Here is an 18,681-nt window from a genome sequence, read left to right as displayed (position 1 = left end):
TAGGACAAGATTATTCTAGCTGTTCGAGAGGATTTATCCAAATCGATGAGAATAATGTCTCGGGTGTAGGAAAAAAATTATTATCCACATTTTCGATTCTTGGTTAATGAGCCAGTCATAACAACAATTTAGCCAATAAATATCCGGCCCTTCTCTCTGTTAGGCTACAAATGTCTAGCATTAATCGTAAACAATTATTACACCATTGTGGGTGGATACAGACATTGATGAAAATTCGACATTTCGTGGTAAATTACACTAAAAATACTTAGGCCCTTCGTTAAAGTTTGTATCTTGGGGACATCTTCATGCTGATATATGTTTAATATCAGGATAAGTTCTCCCATTTGCCAATTTTGAGATTTTGTAAAGAAGTTCACGGTCTGCGTTTAATCTGTGTATGTTTTTTCACCTTTCTAAGGATACTCAAGTGCACCTTAATGTTCTCTAGATGAATATAAGCTCATGAGTTAATTAAAGCTCACTTGCTGAGATAAATGGAGGTTGAGAAGCAGAGTGGATGACTCAAAACATTAGAATGCGGGCACTTTTTCCCGTTGAAACGCACGGGCATTTGTGCTAGTTATTTCTCATAACACTCAAACTCTGTTTTCTGTAGCAATCTCAAGCATATTTGGAAATATAGTCTACCATGTAGTAGATGGTTAACCTACACACAAAGGCCGAAGACATGTGATTACCTTATTTAAGATTATATAAATTTTGCTAATATAGTTTGAAAGTTTGACCTTTCATTTTTATATGCGTTATGATTCACAGTTGTTTTCATTGGCTAGAAAACTTGGCATCAATGGTTAATGATGCTTGGATATAAGTCGTGTTTGGATATGCATTTGTAAATTTGAGATTATTCGTACTAATCCTTTCCCTTTCACCATTGAGGTTTGCATGTTGTTTTTATAGAGCAATCAAAATAGCCACAATATGCTCAAATAACAATAGAATATCTAATGACTTTGGTAAAATTGTACTTTCTCTGATCCATATGGATCGGAGGGAGCAGTATACAAATATTAAATAATAAATATAACATATCATTTTTATTTTATATTAAAACATGCTATTATAACTTATATAGACGTTCCCCGCGCACAAAAAAATCAGCAACTTTGGGCAACTATTTAGTAACAGAGGACTCTAGCATGCGCTTGTCCAACTGGGCCGTTTCCCAGACGAGATTAGTTAACTTATCCATCACATGTGTCGACTAGTGTGTATTCTTGCACAATGTTGGATACCAAGCTAAGGCTTTAGCTCTTTCATCATCTATGATGGAAAAGCAGATGCCAAATTACGTTTCGAGAAAGAAAAAAAAAGAAAAGGGGAGACAAAGAAAATAAATAAAGGAAAAAAGGAAAACTGTGTCTACAAATACAATGCAGCCTGGAGGAACATCAATAAAGCATTTGCTGGTTGTAGAAGCAAGGAACAAATCCACCTTAGCTTTGGCCAGAATCGAGACACATGTGTTGGCACAAAGCAGAAGGGTCTCTTCCAGTTGTTAAGTACCCCCAACTGCACGCGACGTACTAAGCCTAGCTCCAGAGTATTTTGTCCTCACTACGCGCTCACGCAGAACAAGCTCGAAAAAAAAAACGTTGCAGCTGGGAGGTGCAAATCTTGACTTATTCGGCCGCCACCTCCAGGTAAACAAACCCGGCCATAGCTGTTGTTCTTTTAGGCCTCCTTTGGTTCATAGGATAGAAATTTTATAGAAATAGAAAAATTATAGGAAGTGAGATGACATGCATCTCAATACCTATAGAGAAAGAGATGTTATTTGATGCATAGGATATGAATTTTTCCATTGAATCTAGGCTAATAATTTTTTTCAAGGTAACAAAAAAACTCTTCTTTCACGATGACGATGCTATGCATTGACTCTAGGCTTATGCATCGTGAATCTAGGCTATTGCGCCTATTTGATGGCATATTCCCCCGAGCTACTTCCTGATGACGATGCTTGGAGCAACGACATGTACAAGGCTGCCAAGAAAGACGCCGAGCGTGTCCTCTCCGGCTACGTCACCAAGCCAACACCTGAGCTGCAATACCGACACTTGGTCGAGTTGCTGGGTGCGAGATCAAAGCATGAGGTGCTCAAGGACGGTGCAAAGCTTGGCGAGCAACTGGCGGAGTCGATGCTTGGAGAGGAGGTAGGGTGGGAGGCTCTGGCCGAATTTTGGTGCAAGATGCCGATGTACATTGCTCCATCGGATAACCTCGACGGGCACGCGGAGGCGATCGCCCGGGGCGGCGAGCTGGTAACGCTCCTGTGGGCGCTGCTCACCCATTTGGGGGTTGTCAGTAGGCCTGAGGCCACCTCCACTACCAATACTACTACTACCACCACGGGTGCTTCTGATGTCGTTTAAGCACTTAGGGCAGTGTGTTATTTCATTTAGCTAGCAGCCGGCTGTTATGCTGCATTAATTCCTTCGATGTTGTCCTACGGTCTGATGAATTTGTTGTAATGATGAACGTTTTGTTTAGAATGGGTGAACGACGAGCTTGCTTTTACATTTCTATATTATCAATTATTTTGCACAATCTCTTTCGCTTTTGCCTAGTTTTGCTTATTCAGCTGGTGTCGAGTTCTAGTCTAACTTGTAAACCAGCGTCGGGTCTAGCTTTTACTGATCTCCTGACTCATGACTCCTGACTGGCAAAGCCAAGAAGAAGCGTTGGTTGTTCTTCTAGGGCGGTGGCTCCGACTTCCGAGGAGCTTCTCCGCTCTGCAGGTCCTCACCCTAAAATCTAGGTTGGGGTAGTGTTTAGCAGGCAGGAGTTTGACGGAGAACAGACATAAAAATACCACGAACATGGCCTGAGTTGTAAAGGTCAATGTATTCTGCATGGAAGGCACACGGAACTGCGCGACTCTTGGCTCCATGTGAGACTTTAAGGAAGAAATTCTTCCTTTATGGAAAGTGTTCTTTTGTTCGTGAGCTCAAATTCCACCTGTGAGGGATTTTATTTTTATTTTTTGAAGTTTAAAAAATTCAAAACTTTTTGGCAACAAACATTGAGGAATTGTCTACATAAATACTTGCAGAATTTTGTGAAGACAAAATATTCTTAATGTTTTAAAAAAAGTTGCAAAATGCTTTAACATCGTCTTTTTCTTGGCCCAGAGCGTTTATGAATAGGTTTTCTAAACGAAAATTTGTACATATGTAGACAATTTGTCCATGTTTGTTGAAAAACAGTATTTCTTCTACTATTTATACATTGTACTATTTACGAGGGAGAATTTGAGCTTGAGCAGAAACTCCAAGCACCTTGCAGTGTTTACAACTTAGTTTCCCTTGCACATTGTGAGTTTGTGACAATACACAATACTAGACTTCACACATTTGATGGAACTGTGGGACAACATGGAGCAACAAATCTTTTGAGCATTTGTGCTTTTTGAATTAACAGGAAATCTTTTTCATTAGATTAGATAATACTCCAGCCACACATGTTGGCTTTCGGACTCCAAGGCAGTGCCGAATTTCGCTAACTGTAATTAGAAATTTCTTATTTTACGGCCCAATTTTTTTCTAGTTTTCTTCCGTGAACATCTTTTTGGTATATGATTTTTGTTCTAATTAATGAACAGTGCTTTAAATTCATAAATGAATTATTTATTAAGTATATTATTTCTAAAAGGCTTGTATTTTTAAAATTTCATGAACATTTTTTTTCATGTATTTTTTATTTTTAAATATAATGAACATTTCTTACAATTCATAAATGTTTTTTAAATTCAGAACACTATTTAAAATCTATGAATGTTCTAAAAATAAATCGTAAACAACTTGTTAATTCATAAAATTAAATTTTCAATAATTTTTGTCCTATAATAAATGAGTTATCTTTTTGAGCCTGTAGTTGCTACTTTTCCCATCATATTTTTTTTACTCGGGATTGATTATCACCAATTTTCTCCATGAGCCGCACGAAGCACACTGGTTGGGATAGCCCCTGCATGTTTTAGCGACTATCTCTCGCTAAATGCGTAGAATAACAGGCCCCCGTATCGTATGTGGTAGTTCCCTGTTAGCACTTTGGGCTGTTAAGATTTCTTTCATTTCTTTTACGATAAAATATTAAGTGATGTTATTTATATGTCCATTGATAACTCAATTTAGTGATGTTATTTTAATACAAAGTATAAAACATACACATGTTGTCAGGTTATTAATAGACAGACCAGAATTTGCAAGCCACATTTGACAATGAAAACACCGGTCAAGAATCAATGCTAGTGGTTCAACTTAATACTCTAGTAGATTCTACAATTATGAATACATCATCATACTAGAATTTGCTATTAAGATTTTTGTTTGACCGTAGTTTTAGATATCTCTACCATGGCATTAAAATATATAAAAATATACATAAACACTCACACACACACACAACACATAATTCACATTATAGTTTATGCAGTAATAAAAAATAATAGATGGGGTTATCTTTATTAAAATTACTGCAATGCAACAATTGTGTAACACTATAACTAATAAACATGTTAACTACGTAAACTATACTCGTTAAGATTGTAACATCGTAAATAACTATACAAAAGTATAAATGTTTAATATAAATTACATTTATTCTCATTTGTCGTTTTCCATGTCGGCGCACAGCAGTACACCTCATACAGTTGCACATTAACTAAGTGAATGTGGGCCACCTGCTGCCTTAAAACAAAAAGTTGAACGGGCCAAGCTAAACAAAAGCACAAAATTTTAGGTATTAGGCAAAATTTTATGCAAAGATCAGATGTTAACTTTAGCAATGTCCTTTATTCAAAGGCCGCTGGAGAAAACTTTTTGCTATTCGTCAATCTCCTGTCTCTTGGTCTCTCGATGTATTAATTAGGCAAAGATAAAAACGGAGGTGTGAATCATATGGAAACTATCAGCCAGTGCATGCGTGGAGGTAATTCCTTTCCACGTGCGCGAGGCGTGGCTTAAGAGGAGTCAATTACACTGCCGGTGTCACAAGTTGCATGAATGTTCACTTTGGTACTATAAGTTGCAGGCTACATCAAAGTGGTGAAAAAACTTGGCTCGATTGTCCATGTACGGTGCTTTTCTCAAATTTATACAAATCAGGCGTTGACCAAGTAAGCCAGCGTGGCATGAGTTTTAACAGAAATCCCCTTCAGTTAACAAGTGTCGAAATCTTCAGTTACGAAGTGTCGAAAAATTCAGTTATCAAGTGTTGAAAAAATTCAGTTAACAAGTGCCGAAATCTTCAGTTACCAAGTGTCGAAATTTTTAGTTAACAAGTGTCGTATAGTTTAGTGATACTGCCTGAACCTATGACCTTGTTAGTTGTATTTTCTACCTGGATTTTCCTAGTGCAAGTCTTGTGTTGGATGATTGCGATGTATGGGTTGGGTTTGGGTCGCTTCTGTACACCCCCTCTATGTGCTTTCATCAGCTCAGTGACCCAGGAGTAAAGTCTTCACTTAGTCCAGTAGCACTAGGGTTGTACAGTGACCCAGGAGCAAAATCATTTCTGTCTGTGGAAGTGCCATATATATGTATGATAAGTTATAAATTTTGATGCTGGAATCTAGGGCATTTCTATTGTTGAAAATGTGGCGACTTAACCCAGCAATGGCACTCTTATTATTGCAGTCGAAAAATTCAGTTAACAAGTGTCAAAAAAATTCGGTTAACAAGTGTCTAAAAATTCAGTTAACAAGAGGACACAGGCTGGGCCGTGTGGCATTACTTATTTCTCACACTGTTAAAATTGTTGCATCTTGAATCAGTTTCTGTGAGAAACTCCACAGCAAGGTTTCTATCAGAAACTGCGCAACAAGGTTTCAATACAAAATGAAGTAAAATTTCAGAAAAAATCAGTTCTAGAGAAATCATACAGAGCACATTCAGAGATTCCAACATTGGTCATCTTCAAAAGCATATAACAAACTCGTACATGTTCATTTAAACATCCCAGCAAAACACTTGTTCAACTCATGACATGTTTCATCGTAAGCAAAGGGGTAATTTAGTTCTAGCAATGCAGATTTCAAAAGTTCATACATGAACTTGATTGCATTTCTTCCAATTCATTCATGAACTAATTTAATATGCAGCTTGGTTTACAAGGTCTGGAAATCATCAGGCCACTCCTCTTGAGGTGCATTTTGTGTCACTGGAAACTCCTCATCTTGCACATATGATCTTGGTTCATCTTGTGGAAACATGATGTTCCACAGCCCAACTCCTGGTCGTGTCCTTTCTCCAGCGTTACCTCTCCCAGTCCCTCTGCCACTACCTGTCCCAGTGCCTCTCACGTTTCCTCTCCCAACTCCTCTCCCGGGTGCTCTGCCTACTCCTGTGAAATTTCCCCTGCCTCTTCCAGTTGCTCTCCTCTTTCTCCCTCTTACATTTTCAGTTGCCTGGTAGCTTGCTTCAGGAACATCTTCAGGAATGTCTTCTGTCACTCCTCTTCTTCTAACCCTGCCTGTTGCCATAGTAGTTGTAACCCTGGGAGGGGGTATGCTATCTCTAGCATTTGCAACAAAAGCAGACTCTGGAAGAGGTCCGAGATCCATAACTAGCACATATGCTCTCCTCTCCTATGTATGAAACAATGCAGCAATTTTCAGATACAATTTTGATGTGAATTCAGAATATTCAGTTTTGAACAAAAACAAATTTCTTACCATTTGTTGCATGAGACCCTGGTGTTTGAGTAGGATCCATGTGTGGGTGCACTGTGTGTGGCATTATGTTCTAAAAAGAGTGCAAACAAAGTGTCAAGTCTACTAGGCAGGGAGTAAAATTCTAAAACATTGCAATAATATTATTTGCTTTTATCTTATTGAAATGATTGAAGGATCGTCATAATCCTCTACATCATCATCCTCTTCATCATCTTCTGCAGGCTTAGGTGCATCTCTATTGTTCTCCTCCCACTTGTTGTGCCCTTTCTTGTTGTGGTCTGCTCTTCCACATAAAGAGCAGTGCATGGACACACCATGCTTTGTTAGTCTCCTCCCTCCATCTTTCATTTGCTTATCCTCTGGATCTTTCTTTCTGTTCCTCCTTGGCCTGCCCATGACCTTTGTGTACACCGGTGGATGTACATCAACTCCATCCATCTTTCTCCAATGTTGTTTGTCTCTCACTGGCTTTATGTTCAATTCATAAGCTTTTTTGTAAGTATCTACAGAATAACACTCGTGCACTAGAGTTGCAGGATCAATTCTCTCCTCTCTAGCACAAGCTATTGCATGGTGACATGGAATTCCTGACAAGTCCCATCTTTTGCAGTCACAAGTTTCCATGTTCAAGTCCACAGTGTAGGAATGGTTCATTGATACCACTTTGAAAACCTTCTGACCAGCTCCAAAAACCAGGCAGTTAGCAGCCCAATCAGTAAATTTGTCAACTTTTTTCTTAATTTTGGGGCACAATCTACCACTCCATTTCCTGTCTAGGGCCACTTCCTTCTGCTTGCTATACATCCTTGCTGTTATCTTGTTGTTTATGTTGTCCACCATGGATAAAATTGGTAGTTCTCTTGCTGGCAATATCCAACTGACATAAGAAGAAACATACATGTTAATGCACTAATAGGCATATTACAATTGAAGCACAATAGTACATTACAAGCTAACCTGTTAAATACTTCAGACATGTTATTTAGTAGGATGTCACATTTTGGAAAAGGATTAAAAAAGGCTTTAATCCAAGTCCTTGGAGGCCATTTCTAAACCCATTTGTATGCACCCACACTGTCTGCCTTCATCTTTTCCATGGCTTTCATGTATGTAGGATTGTTTGTAGCTCTTGCAATTCCCCAAAGATTGTTCTTCAATTGTTCCCCCTCGTGTAACTTGTGAAAATTCTGATACATATGCCTCACACAAAACCTGTGTTCAGCATCTGGCAAAACCTTTGCAACTGCTGCAATGAGACCCTACAAATCACATAAAAGAGTGATTCTCAGCTCAATATATCGTTTACACAATTGAAAGTTAATAAAGTACATGTAATAAGATTATATGAATGAACTCAGGATCATACCTTCTGCTTATCACTCAATATTGTGTACGGAGAGGTGTTACAGATGTTTAGATCATCCTTCAGGCTTGCCAAAAACCACTCCCAGCTGCTAGTAGACTCAACTTCCACAATCCCAAATGCTAGGGAGTAGATGCAATCATTAGGGTCAATACCCACTACTATCAGTAGATTTCCTTTGTACCTGGTCTTAATGTGACATCCATCTACAAATATGATGGGCCTGCTGAAAGAACATGCGGTCCCCCATGTTTGGTTTTGGTAATTGATGACAATCTCTATGGACTAATGGTTACCTTGAGTTATATTTGAAGGATTTGTCCATAGGCATTTCTTGAAGTCCATGTGGTGGTTTCAAGGAGTTTATGTGGTGACCAATGTGTTATTAAGGAATTATCCAAAGATTGGTCATGTGAGAGTTGAGCTTATTGCAAGCATGTCTTGAAGAAGAAGATTGTGTGATCATTCATGTTTACCTTCAAGACATCATCCAAATGAAGAGAGGTGGAAAGAGTCAAGGTTGATCAAGACTAAGTCAAGAGTGAATCAAGTTGATCAACACACAAAGCGCACAAGATGTACCGAGGGATCAAGCGATCCCATGGTATGGTAAGCATTGTCAATTACGCTTTGTGTACTAACCCATGGTCTTCGTGAGAGTTCTTTATGGGGTTAGGTTGCGGTGTGCAAGTTCAAGTGAAGCATCATGAAGAGATCAAATGCTTGAAGCTTGCCGTCCATTGTGGTGACAATGGACTTGTGAAGATGTTGCGGTGTGCAAGTTCAAGTGAAGCATCATGAAGAGATCAAATGCTTGAAGCTTGCCGTCCATTGTGGTGACAATGGACTTGTGAAGATGTGCGGAAGAGTGGCTCACCCATAGTGGAGCATGGGGGAGCAATCAACTAGTCTTCATCGAGCCAACGCAACCAAGAAAGGTGGTCCAACTTGAGGGAGTCAAGATCGTCATCATCTAGCTCAAGTGGACCATGTGCAAGGCAAAGGTTTGCTCTTGATAGGTTTTCTATTTTACCGGTCTCATGATGGTAGTTGGGAGACCGGGTTATAGGATCGATTGCCGTACTATCAAGGGGGGCTCTCGATGAGTAGCTTGATCGTATCGTTCATAGAGAGCTCAAACCATTGCATCCTTGCATCATCTTTATTGGTTCTTGTTTGGTTCTTCTCTTTGTGAGTTTTGGAGCTTATGGTCATCTTGATGACAAGCTCGAGTTCATCGAAAACGGAGTTCACTCGCATCTTCTATGATGTTTTCGATGTTGGAGGTTATGCCGGTTCTTCTCGGTTGGAGGTTTCACTCCTCTATTTGTTGGCATACCTCCCTGCCTCTTCTTACTATAACCAGCCGCTGTTTTGATGCTACTCGTATTCCTCTATCCAACAAGCTTGAGTTTGCTCAATTCGGAGCTCATATGCAGAAGTTATGGCAGTTTTGGTTTCCTAGCGGTAGTACCGCGGGCCGGAGCGGTAGTACCGCTTGGGTGCTACAAGCGGTAGTACCGCTCCAGAGCGGTAGTACCGCTGGTGGCCCCCAGCCGTAGTACCGCTACGGTCTCGTACTAGTACCGCCTCGATTCGAGGGGTCTTTTTTCGTGTCGGGTTCTACGGTACTAGCCGCGGCGGTGGGGGCCGTAGTACCGCTCGTTTGCGGTAGTACCACCCTGCCACCACGGTAGTACCGCTCTGGGCCCAGCGGCAGTACCGCGAGGGGGAGCGGTAGTACCGCTTATAGGGGCAAGCAGTAGTACCGCTGGCCAAGCGGTAGTACCGCTCTCTGCGGGGCTGAAGTGGGGGTAACGGTTGGATTGTTCCCCCCACTATATAAGGGGGTCTTCTTCCCCATTCTACTTCATCTCTTGAGCTCGTGTTCTTCCCCCATTGTTGACCTTCTTCGAGCTTGCTAACTCTCAATCCCTCCATGGATTCTTGCTAGCTTTTGAGGGAAAAGAGAGAGGAGATCTAGATCCACATTTCCACCAATTACTTTCTCCTCTATGTGAGGGGAACCCATTGGATCTAGATCTTGGAGTTCTTGGTGTTCTCCTTCTTGTTCTTCCTCTCATTTTCCTCCCTATCATTAGTTGCTTCGGTGGGATTTGAGAGAGAAGGACTTGGGCACTCCGTGTGCCCTTGCCATTGCATTTGGTGCATCGGTTTGAGTTCTCCACGGTGATACGTGGAAGTTACAAGTTGAGAAGCTTATTACTCTTGGGTGCTTGGTGCCCTTGAGCTTGTCCCTCTTGGGTGCTTGGGCGCCCTAGACGGTTGGTGGTGTTCGGAGCTCAATCATTGTGGTGTAAAGCTCCGGGCAAGCGTCGGGGTCTCCAATTAGGTTGTGGAGATCGCCCCGAGCAATTTGACGGGTTCCGGTGACCGCCCCCAAGGGTTGCCAAAGTGTACGGGTTCGGTGACCGCCCCCAAGGGTTGCCATTTGTACGGGTTCGGTGACCGCCCTCAAGGGTCCCTTAGTGGAATCACGGCATCTTGCATTGTGCGAGGGCGTGAGGAGATTACGGTGGCCCTAGTGGCTTCTTGGGGAGCATTATGCCTCCACACCGCTCCAAACGGAGATTAGCATCCGCAAGGGTGTGAACTTCGGGATACATCGTCGTCTCCGTGTGTCTCGGTTATCTCTTACCCGAACCCTTTACTTATGCACCTTACTTTGTGACAGCCATATTGTTTCTTGTCATATATCTTGCTATCACTTAGTTGTTTATCTTGCTTAGCATAAGTTGTTGGTGCACATAGGTGAGCCTAGTTGTTGTAGGTTTTGTGCTTGTCAAATTAACCGCTAGGTTTATTCCGCATTTGTTCAAGCCTAAACCGTAATTATTTTAAAGCGCCTATTCACCCCCCCTCTAGGCGACATCCACGATCTTTCACCTGCCTCCCAATAGCCAACCTCTCTTGCATGCATCCAATGACCAGTATAGTGTTGAAAAGTGTTCCTTTATCTACTTATTATTTTCATCAAAAATTTCCTTTATGCATAGGTAAAACTTGCTGCCAGGGTTTGTGGTCCTCAACTCCTCTCCATAATCCCAAAAGTGCTTTTATTGGTCATCATCCTCACCTCTGATCTGCTTCACTGAATCTCTTCTAGCTCTTCCAAGCTTGGTCCTGGTTGGTATGAGATTGTATTCTTGCTGAACCTTCTCCTCAAATTTCTTCAAAGGCATCTTCTCATTGTCCCTGAACTCATCTCTGAATTCTTCGGTTAAAAATGGAGCAGTTAGACCTTTAAGGTTCCATGATTTAGGGCAAGTATGCTCATCACAGTACTTCTTTACAATGAAGCTGTTTTTCCTGCTGTCCTTCACAACTTTCAGGTACCATGGGCAATTATCAATGCATATTGCTTCAAGTGTAGTGCTTGTGTTTATTGTTTTTTTGATTGAAACTCTGTTTCTTATGCTATAAGAAGTTATGGCATGTCTGAGCTCCAACACACTACCAAGCACCATTCCTAACTTGAATTTGGGGTATTCAAATCTGTCTCAGGACTGAAACCTTCGAAATGGTACTTCAACTTGTCCCTCTATTCTTTCGATAACATGGTATGGGGGTCATCTAGAGTATCTTCTGCTAGCTCCGTTTCATAGTCACATGTTGTAACTCTTTCTCTGTGATCATCCACCTCTTTGTCTACATGATCTTCAAATAAATCATCATCCCCATCCTCTATATCAAAGTCGCTGTCAAAAAAATCCTCATCAGTCTCTGAATTTGCAGCTTCTGCATCTTGTTCCTCAAAATCATCATCAACACATCCTCAAGATGATCCTTCAGAAAATAATCTGGCCCTCGTCTTACTCCTTGTAGTTCTCACAGTTGCAACTTTAGGTTCTTTGCCCATGCGGTCTTTCCTTGGAGTTATGGCCTTTGGCAATTCAGGAACCCCTTGAACTACAACATCATCTCTTACCAAATTGTTCACTGTATTTCCATGGTCTATGATTAGCAACAAGTTCTTATGTTGTGTACTTGCTGCTATCATTGCAAGGCTGTCAGCATCACATTTCATTTCTTTCATCCCTTCACTAATTAAGTGTCCTACTAGGCTGACACCAAAACACATCATGCTGTCCACTATCTCTGTCATACCCCAGCTGCCTAAGAAAATCTTCAATCCACAATATAGACCATGTGTCACTATCACAACTGTCAAACCAATCAACTTGATAGTCCATGTAGGTCTTGTTGCTGCTAGCTCCATAGAAATATCCCTCGTGATGAATCTCAACAGCGAACAGTCCATCAAAATCACCTGCAATGCATGCAGTGCCAAATTAAGATAAACATGCACAAATATATTCAGTTAACAATGAGCTCTCCATTAAAATTAATATTCAGTTCAAGAACACAGTGCAAAGAGCTAGTTTCCAGTCATGTTAAAGCTGAACAGAGCACATCCTACATACTGTGTTCACCCATTTTCAAACAAATTGGCTAACTAAATGATTGCACACTTTGAGTCATACAGGGGGAACAACTCACCACTGCTTGTTATTATACTCTCGAAAGCCGACGGAGCAGCAGCCGCACGAGCAAGGTGTGAACGAACCTGCTCAAGACCTGCCCTATCAATACTATCCCTAAACTGGCAGGACCAGAGGTCAAGATCACTAATAGTTCTTGTAATCACTTCGCGCACAGTGTAGTTTTTGGATTGAATACCAGATCATTTATGGCCTTCAGTTAACAACCGAGATTGCACACTTCATGAAACCAGCAAGTAATTACATAAATGTCCCATTTCATTTCATTTGTAGTTAACGTATTCAAATCTTCAATTAACAATGCACATTTCATTTGCAGTTAACCTGTTCAATTCTTCAGTTAACAACTGTCCAAATCTTCAGTTAACAAGTGTAAAAAAATTCAGTTAAAAAGTGTCGAAAAATTCAGTTACCAAGTGTCGAAAAATTCAATTAAGTCAAGTGCCAAATCTACGGATGAATGCGCAGGGGGGTTTAACATCACACCATCTAAAAAGCATCCGCTGGCGAAATCATCACGAAACTCAACGTTTCTCACTGTAGAACCATCTGATGAAAACCCTACGAGAAGCAGGGGCTCCAGAGGGGAAAAGTCGAGGCCGTCTCACCGTATACAGGTGCTGCCTCGCCGGGAGCTCGCCGGCGGGGCTCCATCGACGCCGCCAATCACCGCCGCCGATCGCCGCCGTCCTCCAAATCACCGTCGCCTCCGCCTTCACACGGTCGAGAGAAGAGACATGATGAGAGGTCGAGGCGAGGGAGTCCAACAGGCAGGTCATAAACGCAAAAATGAAACGCTACCCCTGTACAGCCAAGGCAGGGCTTATTTGTAAAAAGAATAAAAATCCAAAGGATTTCCGTAAAAACTCATGCCACGGTGGGTTACTTGGTCAACGCCTGGTTCGTATAAAACTGAGAAAAGCACCGTACATGCACAATCGAGCCAAGTTTTTTCACCACTTTGATGTAGCCCACAACTTGTAGTACCAAAGTGAACATTCATGCCAACTTATGACACCAGCAGTGTAATTGACTCGCTTAAGAGGCATTTGGATAAATTTAATTTTTTAGTCAACATGATATATTAACTGTAAAGTGACCATAGGTAAAAAACACACGACAATCCTGGACGTGCCACGGCCTAGTTTAACCCTAACTAAGCTCTGTACCCTACCTGCTGCCATACCCCGCAAGAGGGCGACATTGATGGAGTAAGGACAACACTTATCCAGAGGCAGCAACTAGGGATGGTGCATGCACATGAACCAACTGCAAATGGTCACGAGGCAACAAACACCAATTATATTTTATTATTTTATTGATTTAGTCCGTCTCTAATCAATATTTTGGTTAAAAACACTTTATTTTAGTATCAAATTGAATGTTGTAAGACATTTCAGTATTTAATCTAATTGATTTGGTTATCGGGTATGCAGAACCAAATTGAAGAGTATACGCAACTAAAAAAAGTAGAGATTAAATGAGAAAGGTGAAATCGTTGGGAGGCCTAGGCCATTTGACTGGTCATGATTTGTCCCGCACTAAATTTGGGAATGACTGGTGAAACTTGAAAGAATCCGCTTATTATGTTGTGATTCAAATTCAAGTATAAACTATAAAGGCTAACTTCTGACGAGAGGAGCAGAGTGGAGGCCCGTCGTCAAGAGGCTTGGGCCGTAGCGGAGCATAGAACCAGATTCAGGACACACCATCTTTCATAGGCCTCCCGACAATATGAAGAAACATCACTCGAACGAGGGCGAGGTCAGGAGATCTTATTCCAGGTCGAAGACGATAGCATCGCCTCGCCATCGTCGAATAAACACAAACCTTAAATTTATTGTAACCCTAGCACCACCGGACCAAAAGCCCTGGGGTCCTCGCCCCCTCCCATCGTCGGGGCAACAAACAGAGGGAGAAGGGGCCCTCGGACTCGCCGTAGGGTAGTGCAGATCCGTCGCCGCCGCCTAGGTCGGGGAACAGGAGCGGAAAAATCTAGTAGCTGGATTTATACAGACATTAGTTGCTATGAGTACTTCCGTCGTACGACTGTTATCATCCTTTTCTAAAAAAATAAAAAAAAATATAACTGTTATCATCAAAGTGACCGTGACCATTCGAGATGAACCAAAATCCTGGGCATCTGCTAGGCCCCCGGGCTCGCTGCACTGCTGCCAGAGGCGTAGTCTAGGACCCCGGATCGTGTGCGAGTATTCTGCAACATTTTTTATACCTAATCGAGGAAATGATACACAGTTCTCTTACAGAAAAAAGATAGCGAGCGAGCTTGTCAATAGGTGTCCTGGTAGTACGGCGCTACAGCTTAGAGCATGGTTAATAATGTAGGCGACTGTTGGCTATAAAGAGATGCCACCTCACTTAGAGTCATCATAAAAAAATACTCATATAATAGATTGGCTCTTAGAGTGGCTATTAGGTTGGCTCTAAGCATTTAATATTTGCATGAGCAAGGTATATGATTAAAAGAGAGTTTCATGCATATTACTTTTTCTTGATCTACGTGTTATAGTCGGATTGTAGAATAAGAGCCCGCTTCACTTTCTCTCCTCTCTTCTCACTCCTCAAGTAGGATTTTAGTGACATGGCAAGTCTTATAGCCTGCTGACTAGGCCTTATTAGACTTGCTCTTAGGACTGTAGTGATAGTGCAGCACCATGGGTGGTCGTGCTCCTGTCCACCTGGTGGTCGTGGCTCCTCTTCGTCCATGTCCGTCAGGTCAGAGTAGGACGACCCGCCTTCCTCCATGGCCGCTCGCGCCTCCGCGGCGACCTTCCTGGCCCTGGACCTCCGGCCCGCCGCCCCCTCCATCAGCTCACCGATCACCCTCTCCACGTCGCCGCGCGTCACCTGCACCCCCTCGGCCTCCTCAGGGAGGTACATGGCGGGGACCTTGGTGCCGGACCTGACGCCGACGCCGAGCTCGTCCACCAGCAGCTTCTTGCTGCAGAACTGGTCGGCGAAGCACGGCCATGTTAGCGTCTGCACACCGTGGCTGACGGCCTCCAGCATCTTGTTCCAGCCGCAGTGCGTCAGGAAGCCGCCCACCGCCGGGTGCGACAGGATATGATGGCCACCAGCGGCGCCCACCCTCGCACCAAGAGCCCCCTCTCTTCGTCGTCGAGCAGAGCCCTCACGGCGGCCTCGGCATTGGCCCCCCTGATGGCCCAGACGACTGCTTCGCCGACAGCTGCTCGATGCTGCCGAAGCTGATGTACAGCACGGACGCCGGCGCGCGGGCGTTGAGCCATGAGACGACGCGACCGGCGTCGATGTCGGCGCGGTTGCCGCGGCTGGCCGTGGCGCTGTCCATGATTCTGCTCGAGGCCCATGTCGGCCCGACGGCCCACGTAGGCAGGCCGAGCGCCGCCGCGTACGCGTCCACGAAGACGCCCTCGACGCCGCGGAACGTGTTGAACAGCAGGCCGTCGGCGGTGGCCTCTGCGTGGAGCATGTCGCGCAGCTCCTTCTCCCCGCCGGGGTACTGGAAGAAGCCCCGGAGCGTGGCCTTGCTCGCGACGGCGCGCACCGGGAAGTCCGGCACCTCGACCGGCTCCGTCTCGTCGACGCCGGCGGAGTAAATTGCATAAAACCACCACTTTGAGGGTTAGGTTTGCGAAAAACACTAGGATACATTTTCTCTGCAGAAGTCACCATATCTTGCGTAATTGTTTTGCAAAAACCACTGATCGGGGGATCTGGCCCTATTAAGTGAGATTATGACAGGTGGGTTCCGTTTTTGCATACGTGGCGTAACGGCTCCAGCCAAACGACGTTAGGCGGGACACGGGGCTCACCTGTCAGTTGGATCTTCTCCAATTCTTCTTTCTATCAAAAAAATATATGAAAAGACCTCCGCTTTCTCACTCCACTGCCGGTCAAATCCGTCACGAGCTCTTCCCTGAAGTGAGGTGCTGCAGCCACAACTCCTACTCTGGCCGAGCAGCCTGCACCCTTGCCGAGCCCCCTCCTTCTCTGGTTGCCGGAGCGTCACCTCGGCCCTCCCGCGCTCTTCTTTCTCAGCTCCGGCAACGAACTCCACTCCTCGGAGCCGAGCTCGCCCGCCATGGTACACCAACGAGCAGAGGATTTCGGCAACGTGCGGTGAGCCCCTGCACGTGCACGTCGTCCAGCTGCATCATGGGATTTCAGCGATGCCACGGGCTCCTTGACGCTTCCCCGCAGGCTCCTTGAGCAGAGGGCACTTCACCGCGGGCTCCTCGACGATGCTCGCGTGCCCACGCCGCCCAACAGAGTCACCAGCGCCCGACGGCCGTGCGTCTCCTCTCCCCTCCCTCTGCTCCTCCTGGTCGGACGGTTCGTGGCCCCGAGTCGCAGCCGCTGAACCACAACACCACGAGCGAGCGCCATGGACGCCGCCGCCTTGCCCGCGCAGCCACGCCGCCCGCCGACGACCATCTCCCTCGCCACCGCCCCAAGCATCCACGGCTTGCTGCGCCGCAACCACTCCTCCCAGGTCCCGACGGCGCGCCCCCTCGCCGGCGACGAGACACGTCGTACTACTTCTCTGCTCGCGTGCTCGGGCCGACAAAGAGCTGATTGCTTTTCTTATTTTGATTGAAGGGTGTCCCTGTAAAATTACAGGGACTGGTTTGCAAAGCTAGAAAAATTCATCGTCAAACGTCGTTTGGCTGGAGCCGTTATGCCACGTATGCAAAAACGGGACCCACCTGTCATAATCTCACTTAACAGGGCCAAATCCGCCGATCAGTGATTTTTGCAAAACAATTATGCAAGATGTGGTGTCTTCTACAGGGAAAATGTATCCTAGTGTTTTTCGCAAACCTAACCCTGGTGGTTTTATGCAATTTAGTGTAGCCGGCGCGGTCGTACACGCCGTGCCTGGACAGCTTGTGCACGGCCAGCTGGAAGTAGGCGGACGGGCAGTGGAGCACCAGCCTCGGGATGCCGGCGCCCGTGCAGACGCCCGCCGTCCACGGATTGCACGAGTCGGCGACGTGCAGTCCGGCCGGCGCGGCAGCGGCTCCGCCATCTTCCAGACGGCCCGGAAGAAGGTGAGGTACATGGCCTTGTCCACCAGCTGGTCGAGGTTCCCCAGGTCCTCCGGCAGCCCGAGCTGCGGGCCGGGGAAGGGGAACTCGGCGAGCTCGACGGCAAGGCCCACACTCCTGGCGGCCTCGATGGCGGCCCTGTTCCGCGCGGCGTTGACGGGCGTGGTGACCACGGTGACGCGGTGGCCGCGCACGGCAAGGAGGCGCGCCAGGTCCACCGTGGGGATGATGTGGCCCTGCGCCAGCAGCGGCACCAGCAAGAAGTGGAGGCCTGATGCCGCCATCTCTTCCCGCGCACCACGATCAAGAATGGCAGCAGCAGCAATGTCGAGCGCGCGGTGCAAAGGTTATCTGTCCATGGAGCTGGTCAGTTTGACACGTGTCGAGTGTAAAAGCAAGTGCGCGTATTATATCCACAAATTACAAAGTGTTGATTCGAGTGTGATATGCCTTGATTCCCAAACTAATTATACAAGCCGACTAAATCACAACGAAATCAGGTTCTGCAGCTGAACACTCTAACAGCCCCTCAATTTATCCAACTAAAAAAAACATCAATTTATAACTTACTAGCACGTTCCCAATGCGTTGCAACGGAACAAATGTTGTGATCTTCAGTGATAACGACGGTGGTCGAGATGAAGCATAACAAATTATTTGAAAATGATGACAAATATATGAAAGAGTGGACATTTGAACTTGGTTTGTATATAACATATGTTATAAATTAAAATGAAAAGATAACTCGCTTCTGAAAATTCTGTTAATGTCTCCTTTCACAATGTATAACAAAATTTATATGTGAGTATATCTTTTACTCAATATCCTTAGCAATTTCCCAACATTTTTTTTTGTGTTAGATCGAACAAGAGTCTTGCTGTGTGACAAACACCCCCCATCCATTTATCAATGGTAAGTGAAATAACCAAAGTATATGATCTTTCAAGTTTAAAATATCCATCAATTACAAACGATAGGATGATAAGTCAACTACAAATAACAGTCTTGCTAAGTCCGAGTCGACGGAGACTTAGTGAAGTCTCAATC

The 18,681-nt window shown here is 44.4% G+C and overlaps 1 protein-coding gene and 1 pseudogene across 1 annotated transcript; one reads left to right on the top strand and one right to left on the bottom strand.

Moving 5' to 3' along the window:
• The first annotated feature begins 1,261 nt into the window (after nt 1–1,261).
• Nucleotides 1,262–2,571, top strand: LOC123170357 (uncharacterized). The gene is made up of 2 exons (XM_044588207.1): nt 1,262–1,667; nt 1,930–2,571. Exon 2 carries the CDS (start codon nt 1,947–1,949, stop codon nt 2,394–2,396), a length of 450 nt encoding a protein of 149 aa, XP_044444142.1. The 5' UTR covers nt 1,262–1,667; nt 1,930–1,946; the 3' UTR covers nt 2,397–2,571.
• A 12,529-nt stretch (nt 2,572–15,100) lies between these two features.
• LOC123171324 (UDP-glycosyltransferase 73C1-like) lies at nt 15,101–17,918 on the bottom strand (annotated as a pseudogene).
• Nucleotides 17,919–18,681: the final 763 nt, after the last annotated feature.

Source organism: Triticum aestivum, chromosome 7D (assembly GCF_018294505.1).
Source record: "Triticum aestivum cultivar Chinese Spring chromosome 7D, IWGSC CS RefSeq v2.1, whole genome shotgun sequence".
Classification (NCBI taxonomy): Eukaryota; Viridiplantae; Streptophyta; class Magnoliopsida; order Poales; family Poaceae; genus Triticum; species Triticum aestivum.
Note: the sequence above shows the minus strand (reverse complement) of the source record. Positions and strands in the feature narration are given on the sequence as shown.